This window comes from Macaca fascicularis, chromosome 2 (genome assembly GCF_037993035.2).
Source record: "Macaca fascicularis isolate 582-1 chromosome 2, T2T-MFA8v1.1".
NCBI classification, from domain to species: domain Eukaryota; kingdom Metazoa; phylum Chordata; class Mammalia; order Primates; family Cercopithecidae; genus Macaca; species Macaca fascicularis.
This window is the reverse complement of record NC_088376.1, coordinates 159597705-159610168: the sequence shown is the minus strand read 5'-3', so window position 1 is coordinate 159610168 and position 12464 is coordinate 159597705. Positions and strand designations below refer to the sequence as shown.

At 48.8% G+C, this 12464-nt stretch overlaps 1 protein-coding gene across 12 annotated transcripts in view; it reads right to left on the bottom strand.

The window, feature by feature from the left end:
* Positions 1–12464, bottom strand: part of MYLK (myosin light chain kinase) — a 274054-nt gene that overhangs the window by 25773 nt on the left and 235817 nt on the right. For all 12 annotated transcript variants that reach the window (XM_015446344.3, XM_074033282.1, XM_065539127.1 and 9 more), the window contains 5 exons: positions 11492–11524; positions 11301–11394; positions 9550–9753; positions 2280–2497; positions 88–211 (listed from right to left, as the gene is read on the bottom strand). In XM_015446344.3, coding sequence (XP_015301830.2) covers positions 88–211; positions 2280–2497; positions 9550–9753; positions 11301–11394; positions 11492–11524 — 673 coding nt within the window. The remainder of the gene's footprint in view (positions 1–87; positions 212–2279; positions 2498–9549; positions 9754–11300; positions 11395–11491; positions 11525–12464) is intronic.

The following is a 12464-nucleotide window of genomic DNA, read 5'->3' as shown; positions in this document are numbered from 1 at the left end:
ATCATGACAATGGCAGGGCAGCCTGGGGACTCTCCCGTGGAAACCTCAGCCCCCACCCACCGGTCCACCAAGTGCCCCGAGACTCACAGGATGTAGCAGATGACCCCGATGCTCCACATGTCTGTGGCATAGCCGATGGGCTCATAGTTGATCACTTCAGGAGCCACAAACTCCGGGGTGCCAAAGAGGACCTTCAGGGACCCCGCATTCTCTGAAACCAGGATGGAGAGGGATAAATTGCCAGCACATCACGGAGCCCGCTTGAGGCCAGCAGCTGCCCAAATCTGTGTGTTGACCCCAACCTGGGAGGGGCCAGACACAGAGAACAGGCACAGAGACATCTGACCTCCTTGTTAAACAGGTGCCTCAACACACCAGTGAAACCAACAAACCGCACACTCACCTGAAATGTCCTGTTCAGGTTGGGCAGGGGGAGAAGAGGCCATTAAAGCACCCGCCCCTGAATGGTCTTTTTGTGAGTCTGTCTCTCTCATGAGTTAGTTCCCCTAGGCAGGGACTGTCACTTACGCTTAATAATAATCTCTAGCATTCACTATGTCCTATGTACCCCGCTGGCAGCTTTACAAGGGTTCTCACCAACCCTAAGGGGTAGGTATAATGCCCGTGCTGCTGAGGGAGTGAGGCCCAGGGAAGTGCAGTGGTTTCCCCACCTCGTTAACAAGTGGTGGTCAGGACTCAAGCCCAGGTAGTCCGACTCCCGAGCCATGCTTACCACCACTCCTCCCTCCTGCCTCTCCTACTCCTCACACAGCTTCATGGCTGTCCTCCAGGAGCTGCTGGGAGGGTAGTTGGGAGAGGCTTCAACCCCAGGGTGGTACCTCTTGGCCATAAAGGACCAGAGATGCCTGTTAATATGTGCAAAAGGCAGGTACCTATGGTCTCGCTTAACTTCGCAGAGCTCACAGCAAATGTTCTAAAACAAAGCATTTAACAGCCCTCAGATGTGAAAGTGCTGCTCCAATTCCTTCCTCTCAGCCCTTTCTGCTACATTTTAGCCTCTTCCCAGTTCTCTGGTCCTTGGTGGACACGGTTGTTCCCACAATATCCCTCACCAGTGGAACCTGGACCTTGTGTTCCCTGGGCTCTGACACTGCCGACTCCTGAGGACAGCGGCCTCTCTATTTGTTTAATTTATTGGTGGTCACTGTTCACAGGCAGGCCCTGTACGCCAGTCACTGCCTCTACCCTGTCCCATTGGCAGGAGTGAGCAGAGCAGGCACACGCACCCAGCGCTGAGGTGTGCTTCTCACCTGACTGCGCTGACCACCAGACCAGTCGTGGTCTATCGGAACCTCGCCCCCCACCTTGCCCCTTTCCTCTTTATGACCAACACAGCCTCAGCCAGCACTGAGCGTCCTAGGAGACGTTTATTGGGTGGCATTCATTTGGCCCCTCCTTTCTACTCCCTGCAGGGTGGTGAAATAAAGCCAGCTCACCCCAGCCCTAGGGCTCCTTGCTAGCAGGGCAGTGGCTGAGAAGGGAGGATGAAGCTGTTTCCTGAGCTTTGATCACTGGGACATCAAAGGGCTGCAGAGGCAGGCTGTATGCAGGCGGAACGTGAGCCAGGTAGGCACCTACCAAAACGCCTTCAGGGCTGGCCTTGAGACCCTGACCGCCTCCCCCGTGACCTCTCTCCTGGCTAGCATAAGAGTCAGAGGTGCTGCAGAGCACTCTCAGCAAGGTCTGGGGTCCTTGTTTCAACCCCAGCACATCCCCTGGCTCACAGTGGGACCTCCTGGGCAAAGCTATTGTGAACCCTTGTTTCCCAGTCTATAAGATGGGGCTCATAAAATCTACCCTGCCCACCTCATGGTGAGAATCACAGGGATTATTTTTATGTGAAAGTGCTCTAGAAACTGTACAGTATGATGCAGATGTACAGAGCCACCATCACCAAAATGACTTTTGCTGCTAATGGCACCAGAGTGAAAAACAAAAGGGGATAATCATCATCATATGTACACTAACACCTAAGCAGTCTTACTATGCTCAAGGCACTCTTCCCATCCCTTTACCTATATTAACACATTTGATACTCCTAATGAATCTGTGAGTTAGGTCCTACTATGATCCCACGTTTCTGATGGGGAATTTGAGGCTTACTGTCACATCCAGTAAGTGGTAGGGGCAGGATTCGAACCTGAGAAGTCTTCATGGTCTCGGATTTAACCCCAATATTGTACATTTCCTCTCACACTTACTGTGAGGGGAAACGGCCACTGCAATACACGCTGGTGTCTGTGGGAAATGAGCCTTACCCAGCCTCCTGGCCAGACCAAAGTCGATGAGCTTGATCCTGGTGCCCGTCTTGTTGACACACATGATGTTCTCCGGCTTGAGGTCCAGGTGCACGATGCCCTGCTTGTGGATGTACTCCACCCCCTCCGAGATCTGCCGCATGTACTTGATGCACTCGCGCTCCGTCAGCTCGAAGTCCTCGTCAATGATGCGCTCAAACAGCTCACCTCCTGACACGCTGCGGGAACATGTGCACGGGGTGGTCAGGCCACAAGCTCACGGAGGCCAGGCTGGCAGGGAGTCTGGTCAGGGTAGGCTGGGGAGAAACTTGCAGGAAAGTCCAGGCAATGGGGGTGATGGGCACTTCCTGAATCCCCCACCCTTCCAACATGGAAGAAGGGTCAGGGCCTCCTGGTTTCCCATCAGGGAACCCTGCCCTGCACCCACTACTGGAGACTCAGGGAAGCATCTACGCTAGGCAGTTTCAGAGGTGGGTGTGAACAGAGAGATCCAGACATGATCTTCTTTTTTTTTTTTTTTTTTTTTTTTTTTTGAGACGGGGTCTCGTTCTGTCACCCAGGCTGGAGTGCAGTGGCCAGATCTCAGCTCACTGCAAGCTCCGCCTCCCGGGTTCACGCCATTCTCCTGCCTCAGCCTCCCGAGTAGCTGGGACTACAGGCGCCCGCCACCTCGCCCGGCTAGTTTTTTGTATTTTTTAGTAGAGACGGGGTTTCACCGGGTTAGCCAGGATGGTCTCAATCTCCTGACCTTGTGATCCACCCGTCTCGGCCTCCCAAAGTGCTGGGATTACAGGCTTGAGCCACCGCGCCCGGCCCAGACATGATCTTCTTAACAAAAAGAGTGACCTCTGAACAGTCTCTTTCCCTCGAATGACCACACATGGCTAAGGGAACATTCTTGTGCCCTAGTGTGTCTTTTAGTCACAGGGAACTCAAGTTCAAAATACTCACAGTTACCACAAGCATTTGTTTTGCATAGCCAGGAACGGAAAAATATCTTCAATCTTCAATAATAAGCCTCAGCAAATTTTCTAAAATTAGTTGGCTATAACCCATTATACCTACAGCTGTGACAGATCTGCTTACTCTGGCTAGGTCTATAGTATTGGTTTACTCCCTGAAGTCATAATTAACTGGTCTCCCCTGGACCTCTTCCTTGCCCCAGCTGTGTAATCCTTTCTACCTGGATAGGCTTTGGATCCTGGCTATGTCTAGTCAACTTGGCTTCTGCAGCCACAGGCATGCATCCTCTGCTAGGGACTGCCCCGGGGTCTCAGCCATCAGCATATCGCCCTTCAGTGCAAATGCACGGCCCGCCGCCTGAGTTGCACGAGTTGTCTCTGTTCCCCTGTCCTAGCCCTCTGACCCACCTTTCTTGGTCTCTGCTTAGCAAGTTTAAAGCATCTCTCTGGTAACTTATGCAGCACCCAGATATCAGTAAGCTCACTTTTCTTTTTTTCTTTTTCAATTTTTTTTTTTTTTTTTTTTTTGGTAGAGACAAGGAGTTCAAAGTTATGTTGACCTATGATCACACAACTGCGCTCATGCCTGGGTGACAGAGTATGACCCGGTCTCAAAAGCGAAAGAAAGGAAAGGAAGGAGGAGGGGAGGGGAGCCCCGGCTGGTCTGGAACTCCTGGCCTCCAGCGATTATCTCACCTCAGCCTCCCAAAGTGCTGGGATTACAGGCATAAGCCATCATGTCTGGCTTATAACCAACCTTCCTTCTTTCCTTCTTTCCTGCCTGCCTGCCTTCCTCTGTCCCTCCCTCCCTCCCTTCCCTCCCTCCTTCCCTCCTTCCCCCCTCCCCTTCCCTTCCTTTCCTTTCCTTCGTTTTTGAGACAGGGTCTTGCTCTGTCACCCAGGCTTGAGCGCAGTTCTGTGATCATAGCTCAACATAACTTTGAACTCCTGGGCTCAAGTCATCCTGTTGTCTCAGCCTCCCAAGTAGCTAGGACTATAGGTATGTGCCACCGCACCTGGCTTATTTTTTAAATGTTTTGTAGAGACAGGGTCTCACTCTGTCACCCAGGCATAAGCTCATGTTTCTACAGTGGTCTGTAGGTCCACCAGTTGAACAAGGCCGGGTGGGTTCTGGGCCTGTCCTCTTGCAAGGGTATTTCCTCTCCTACAAAGAGTCCTCATGAAGAGGAAAGGAGTTGAGTTTGAATCCTGCTGCTGCCTTTTATGAGCTGTGTAACATTGGGCAAGTTGCTTAACCTTTCTGAGTCCCAGTTTCCTTATCTATCCCTGCCTCATAGAGTTTTTAGGAACGTAGGAGCCTTTGTAAAGTATCATGCCTGACACATAGAAGGTGCTCAACACTTCTTACTTATTGTCTGATAAGCTGTGGTAGGCTAGGTGGATCTTGTCACTGACCCCTGCAGGACAGAGACAGGGATGCACTGTGGGGCCCAGCATACCACAGCCTCTGCCACATGACACACACACTCACTTCTGGAAGGGCTGAACTGGAGAAGGTCAGTCTGTGCCAGTGACAGTTGGAGGGAGCTAGAACTGACACTTTAAAACCCATCTGAGAAGGAGGTCCCCAAATGGCCAGCAGGTGGTGCTCTTGTCCTCATGCCCCCCATTTCTAGTGCTCTCTACCAGGGCTCCAAGTCAAACTCTCATCTACATTCTTAGGTCTCAGCCAGTTCTTAACATCTCGGTGCTTCATTTTCCTCATTTGTAAGATGCAGATTAAAAACAGCCCCACCTCACAGGGTGGCTCCAAAGACTAAATGAGTCAACACATGTAAAGTGCTTGGAAGTGTCTGGCACACAGTCAATGCTCAATATCAATGATCAGTTTTCTATGTAAAGAATCACTTGGGGCTCTTATTAAAAATACAAATTCCCAAGCTCTTCCTCTGGAGATTTTGATTTAGAAAGTCTTGGGAGAGATCTAGGGATCTATATTTGTAATAATTACTCCAGGTCATCTTATGATCAGATAAGTTTGAGAAATACTGGCTTACTCAACTACCACTCCTGGGAGGCCAGCTGAAATTCACACCCTCTGAAAAAGTCACTCCCCATTTCCTCACATGGAATGATCTTTCCCTCACTGGGCATCCATGGCCTTATGTCCACAGCCTTGTCTCTGCACTTTCTACGGCCTTATGTCCACGGCCTTGTCTCTGCACTTTCTACGGCCTTATGTCCACGGCCTTGTCTCTGCACTTTCCATGGCCTTATGTCCACGGCCTTGTCTCTACACTTTCCATGGCCTTATGTCCATGGCTTCGTCTCTGCACTTTCTGTGTCAAGTTGGCTTTGCCTTGAAGTTCTGAACACATCACAGGTGGCGGGCTCATCTCTAGACCCTTATTTGCCTCCAACTATATTTGGCACAGACAAGGTGCTCCAAAATGTTTACGTTTAAATTTTAAATATTCTGAAAAAGCAAGCAACCATTGTTTTCAATGCCCTTGCGAACATCTGAGGCAATGAGTGGTGGGAATCTGAGCCATGGAGATAATTCCTGATGCATTTCTGGAGGAAACCTATTCAATATAAATTCAAACAGGTTCAATCCTATTCAGACATAACATATTTTGAAAACTGTTCCTATGGTTCAACTTTCTAAGATGGAAGGGGCTAAACAGGCAGGATTAATGGTTCTGTGGGTTTCTTTTCAAATTACTCAACACTATGGGTGGAAAATATTGGTTTGATAGACAGAAATTGCCACCCACAGAAATGGGATGCCAAGGGCCAAGATTAGGCTTAATAAATTAATGGTGAGTGAGCGAATGACTAAATAAATAAGTGATCCCTAACCTAAGGAATCAGATTCATCCCCCAAACCCTAGAAAGCAAGAAGGAATGGTGCTATCAGGGGACTCGAGACCCTCTGCTCCTTGTCCCATGGCAGCCAGCTGGAACGTTCTTTGATAAATTTTGCTAATAGTAGCACAAACATGAGATTAGCCATGGATGACACAGCTTAAACTTCACATTGTCTTCAAAGCTCAGGGTCCCACCACCACCTGGAATGTCCCAAGCACTTCCAAAAGGACAAGCCCAAGTAGGTCAGGGGTCTGAAAGAACCACTGTGTCAGACCAACTGCTATATGGTGGGGGCTCATCCAGTAATCAGAAGTCGGAAAGGCTGAAGACACATTCATTACTATTTCCCACTAGATCTGAGGCAACTTAACTTAAGGCTGGGACCCTGGAATACATTTCCATTCTTCTATCCCCAGGCATCATCCTTCTTTTAATCTCAGTTTCTCCATCCAACAAGGGTAGCACATTGCACTGGTGAAAATCATCCTTTCCCTTCTCAGTGGTCAAGTCTTAGAGTGTTTAAGCTGGAAGGGATGTATAGATGGAGTATGAACCTGTTTCCTTCTTCTTTGGTTAACTGAATTCTTACCAAGTTCCTACTCTTGGCGACCTGGCCAAGGTCCCAAGTGCAGGCAAATCTTCTGGTGTCTGGGCATGGAAGACCTGCTCCTGTCCACGGGGGAGGCATGGGGTAGAGGGATGAAAGCCAGACCAGCTGAAGTTTTCTTACATTTTCTCTTTGCTTTTTCCATCCAGCTTGCCAACTTCCAATTCCAAGCTAAGTATGGTATTCTGCCCACTGGTGCTGCTGCCCAGCCTTCCCCAGGCCCTGTGACTCCTGCACCCTCTTAAGAACCTGCTCAAGGTTTAACTTCTAAAGATAGGACATTTCTCCACATGTCCTCACATGCCCACACTGCCTAGACTAAGCAACCTGTTCTAGAATAAATGTGAAAAGATGCAGCCCACGGGGCTATTGTGAGGGTATAAAGAATGAGGCCACAGACATGGGCTATGTATTTCCTGAAAATGGGCAGGAACGTTTGAATTTGGGGCTGCATGTAGATTTTAAGATATGAATGGAAATTCTTCACCACATCTTTTATGGTTCCACGAAATAGTAGAATTTTATAACCAAAAGGGGTGTCTTGAGATTGACTGTTCCAATCCAAGTACTTCTTTGTGCTGGTAGGATTTGACAATTGTAAAATCATGACTCAACAGTAGCAGAAACTGAGGCCAGGCTTCCTGAATACTAGGGAGGATTTGTTCCACAACACCTTGTTGGAAGTTAAATGCTCAAAAAGTACTTTTAAATGGAAAAAAACCAGGATACAAAAAAAGTCAATGTATCATACTACTAACAATAACTCCCCATTATAGAGTACTGTGCCCTATATGCATTATTGCATTGAATCCCACAGCGTTCATGAAGGCGGGCATCGTATCTACATTTATGGATAATAAAACTAGGGATTGGTACAATAGAATAACTTACTCAAGGTCAAATAACAAGTTAGAAGTAGAGCAGGGATTTGAAGTAAGGTTCATCTGACTCAAGCCTACACTCGTAACTACTATTGCCTTTCCTAAGGAACACATACCGAAAGGAAATACTTGTGTGCCAGAATGTTAATGGCATGAGGGGAGAGAAAAGACTAATACTCCACTCATATCTACAGCTTGGGGATGTCTTACTGGCTTCAACTTTCCTGGGAAAGAATTCCAAGATGCTGATAGAGCCCCCACCAAAGGACAGAGACCCCCAAAGTTGAGGATGAGCATTTCAAGGATGTGGAAAGCAATTTCACAATATCTCTAAAGATTTCAAATGTGCATACCCTTTAATCCAGCCCTCCCTCGCTTCTGGGAGTTTATCCTACAGATATTCACAGGCATGAGTGAAAAGATGTGGGTACAAGGTTACAAACAATGCTTGTTTGTAAAGGCAAAAGGCTGGAAATCACCCAATCCCAATCTCTTATCAAAAGAAGGCTGCTTAAATAAATTGTGATTTTCTACACAACGAAACCCCACAGAGCTGTGAGAATGAGGAAGCTCACTTGGTGGTGAGATGGGACTAACTCTCATACCAATTCGCTGAAAAACCAAAGTAGGCTGGGTGCGGTGGCTTACGCCTGTAATCCCAGCGCTTTGGGAGGCTGAGGCAGATGGATCGCTTGAGCCCAGGAGTTCGAGACCAGCCTGGCAACATGGTGAAACCCCATCTGTACAAAAATACAAAAATTAGTCGGGCAAGGTGGTGTGAGCCTGTGGTGAGGTGGGAGGATCGCTTGAACCTGGGAGGTAGAGGTTGTAATAAGCTGAGATGGCACCACTGCACTCCAGCCTCGGCGACAGAGTGAGACTCTGTCTCAAACAACAACAACAACAAACAAACCAAACCACACTAAAAAAGCAAGGTATATGATAGTGAGTATAAGAAGTTACTTTTTGTGTTAAAAGGCAAGAAAATAAGAATATATGTGTGTGTGTGTTTATACACTTATGTTTTCATAAAGAAACTTTGGAAGGATACAGATACAAGCCAATAAAACTGTCCGTTCGTGTTGGTGATGGTGGTGGTGTTTAGGAAAGGGTAAACAGGAATAATGGTGGAAATTAGACTTTTCACTGTGTATTTCCTACTATTTTTTGAGGTGATTGTAGCATATATTCTAAAAATTCAGATAAAAAAGGAAACTGTTAAGAATGCAGATGCTGTGGGGGATGCCTGGCTTGCTGACGCCAGTGTGCATGATTGTATGTGTGTGTGTGCGTGCGTGTGTGTGTACACATGCACCAGCAGCTCAGAGGTGAGGGAGGTGGAGGATTCAGGTGCAGAAGAAACAATGGATTCTGGGAAAGCCTTGGCTGGAGGTCATTTGATCCATCTCCCTGCCTTTGTACAACCCCACAGGGAAAGCACCACTCTTTAATGAGTGAGAAGTCAAAACCGTACCAACAAGAGTAGACCGGGGACATGCGGAGACACAGGAGGGGACTGAGGACCAGAGCGAGGCTTCCATCCTGGATTTTGAGCCCCAAGCCGGGGTGCCGCTTATCTTTCATGGGGAAGTCAGGAAGCCGCCCTGTCCCTCCCCTTTGATTCTAAACCAACTTCAGGTGAGAATGACCCTGAATGAAACCAAGAAGCCTAGGGGTAGCTTTGCCCCTTTCATGGGGAGATGAGGGCGAGAAAGGTGCCAGGGTCCTCAAAGATCTGCTGGTTTGTTTTGGAAATAAGCACAGGGCTGCAGCTGGGCTGGTGCTCAGAGGCTCAGCGCCAGCACTGTGCACAGACCTTCGGTTCTGTTTGGTCAGGCCTGGCTGTATGGCTGGTGAGCAGCTTACATATCACACTCCTGTCTGCAGTGCTTTCCATCTCGGGGCAGAGGTAGCTGGGGTAGGGCAGTAGGGGAGACACATTTGGGGGTTCCCTGCGGTGCCCAGGCTGCTGGCAGTGAGCCACTCACATCTCCAGGACCATGACGATGTTGGCCTTTTCTTCGAAGGCATCCACACACTGGACGAGCTTGGGGTGGTGGAGGCAGTTCATGATGCTGATCTCCTGCCGGATATTCTCTTTCTCTTTTGCTGAATATGCCTTGAAGAATTTCCCTGCCCAGATTTTTCGAGTTTTCTTTTCTACAAGTCGAAAGACCTGTCCAAATTTCCCACTGCAAATGAAAGGAGGAAGACAGAAAAGCCACATTTAGCCCAGCTTTCCACTCACTTGGGGTTGGCAAATTATGACCCATGGGATAGATCTGGCCCATCTCCTTTTATAAGTAAGGTGTTATTGGAGCACAGCCCTGCCTGGCTGTTTGCATGTTGTCTATGGCAGCTTTTGCGCTACAGTGGCAGAGCTAAGTAGTTGTGACAAAGACATATCTCCCATAAAAACTAAGACATAGGCCTTTATGAAAGGCCCAGACTCCTGCTCTAGAGCAATGAGGCACATTTGTTTTTTCTTATCTTTAAACATTTTTTTTGTAGAAATGGGGTCTCACTATGTTGCCCAGGCTTGAGGCCAGGAGTTTAAACTCCTGGCCTCAAGCAATCCTCCCACCTCAGCCTCCCAAAGTGCTGAGATTACAAGCGTGAGCCACCACACCTAGCCTTTGAAGCACACTTCTAATGTTGACAAACCCACTGTCAACCTTGGCTGACGGCATCTCTTCTCCTCCCTGTGGTGGAACCCATGAAGATGGGTGGAGACAGCCCTTCCCAAATGCAGAGAATTACTGAGCAGTTGCCTTCTTTCCTTCCACTCCCTACCACTGATCCCCTGGTGATGGCCCAGGCAGGGTCCTGCTTCCCACTGCTGAGAGAGGGGAGAGTGGGGCTCCTCTGTGATGGCACCGACTCCTTTCTGATACTGATACCCGGTTTGCATCACTCCTTCATTTCCCAGAAACCGCTGGAAATACAAATGGAGTCCCACTCCTTTCTCTCCCACCTCTTCTATTCCTCCAGGGACAGGGCTAGGGGCAGATGAACAGCTTGGCTCAGGATTGGGGTCTGAGCGCACTCTATCCTCCACGCCCCAGGGAGAAGCCAGAGTAAGCAGTGCGACCAAGTTCATGAGGGAGCTAGATGACTGCTGCGCATTTAATGGAGCACTAACGCAGGCATTGCTTTACAGTGAGCACCGATCAGCCTCCACTGACTTCTGTGGATCAAATGGAAGGGATACCAAAGATAACTGATCCAGTCCTCTCATTTTATTTTATTTTTAAAATTATTTTATTATTTTTTTTAAGTTCTGGGGTACATGTGTAGGATGTGTATGTTTGTTACATAGGTAAACGTGTGCCATGGTGGTTTGCTGCACCTAACACCCCACCACCTAGGTATTAGGCTGAACACGCATTAGCTCTTCTCCCTAATGTTCTGCTCCCCCCACCCCCCGCCCTCCCCTGACAGGCCCCAGTGAGTGTTGTTCCCCTCCCTGTGTCTCACTTTAGTCCTGGGCTCTGAACAGAGGCATGGAAAAGGAAGGACTTGCCCACAGCCTTTGCAGAGCTGGGACAGTGCAGGACCGCATGGGCAACTCTGCAGAGAGTCCTGGGTGAGTGATGCTTTCATGGGTCCTGCAGGACTCTCAGTCTGGGGAGGAGGCAGGGCCCAGGGAGCAACAGGAAGCTGAGGCACTGAATCTAACTGTGAGACCCACACCACCCCTCACCCTGGGAGCCCAGAGGCAACTTCCCATTCCACTTACGATCCTAATCTCTCTTCGATGTCGTAGACGTCAGATACTTTTTGTTCAGTATTGATTGTCACCGTCCGATAATCAACCTCAGGCTCCTTCTCATCTGTGGGGCACGGGTCAGGGTTGGTGTGAGCCTCAGATGCCCCCACTCAGCTCCCTCCACCCCAAGAGACTGACCTAAGGACAGGGGCTGCACTCACCATCGTCTGAAACCTCCACTTCATCCTTTGGCTCTGGGAGGGCACAAGGAAGGACGGAGAAGACACAGGTGATTAGTACTGAAGGCTCACTGAGAATAAGATGTGCTGGGGGCCTTGCCAGGCCTCAGCATCCCTAGGCAGAAGACTACCAGGCCCAGAGCTCTGGGCATCCCCTGGGGCTGGTCAGTCCACACAGCAAATAGGGCCTGATGCAGAATGGCAGGTGCCAGCCTCCTCCCTCCACTCAGCTCCACTTCTCCACCAGGTCTCCCCTCCGTCCCATCCTCTCTAGCCTCATGGTCCCCAGATATAGCCTTCTCCACTTTCATCCAACCCTTCCTGACTTTCAGAACCTATACACAACTGTGACAGTCTCTTTCTCCCCTGGCTCAGAAGTCAGCAACTGCTAATTGCTTCTAGTGTCAAATCCATGTAGCCATTTGTTGAACATTGTTGATGGCATCCCAGCACTGGACCAAGCATCTTGAATATCAGTTATTGTGGGCATTCAAAACATATTACACAGAAGGCATGGTCTCTCCTTTCTTATAGCTTGTAATTTAGTTCAAGAGGCAAAAACATATATACTTGAAGTAACAATTTACAAAGTGTATCATAATCACGCACATTTTTTATTTTTATTTATTTATTTATTTTTTTTGAGACGGAGTCTCGCTCTGCCGCCCAGGCTGGAGTGCAATGGCGCGATCTCGGCTCACTGCAAGCTCCGCCTCCCGGGTTTACACCATTCTCCTGCCTCAGCCTCCTGAGTAGCTGGGACTACAGGCGCCCGCCACGTCTCCCGGCTAGTTGGTTCAAAGTAAATACACAACAGAGGAGGGTGACACAAAATGGGGCAATTGTAAGTGACAGCAATTATTCTTGGAAGAAATGCCTTTGAGTTGTGTCTTAGAGGAAATTATGGAATACAACAAGGGGGTGAGTAACGTCACACAAATGAAACCAACAGGTA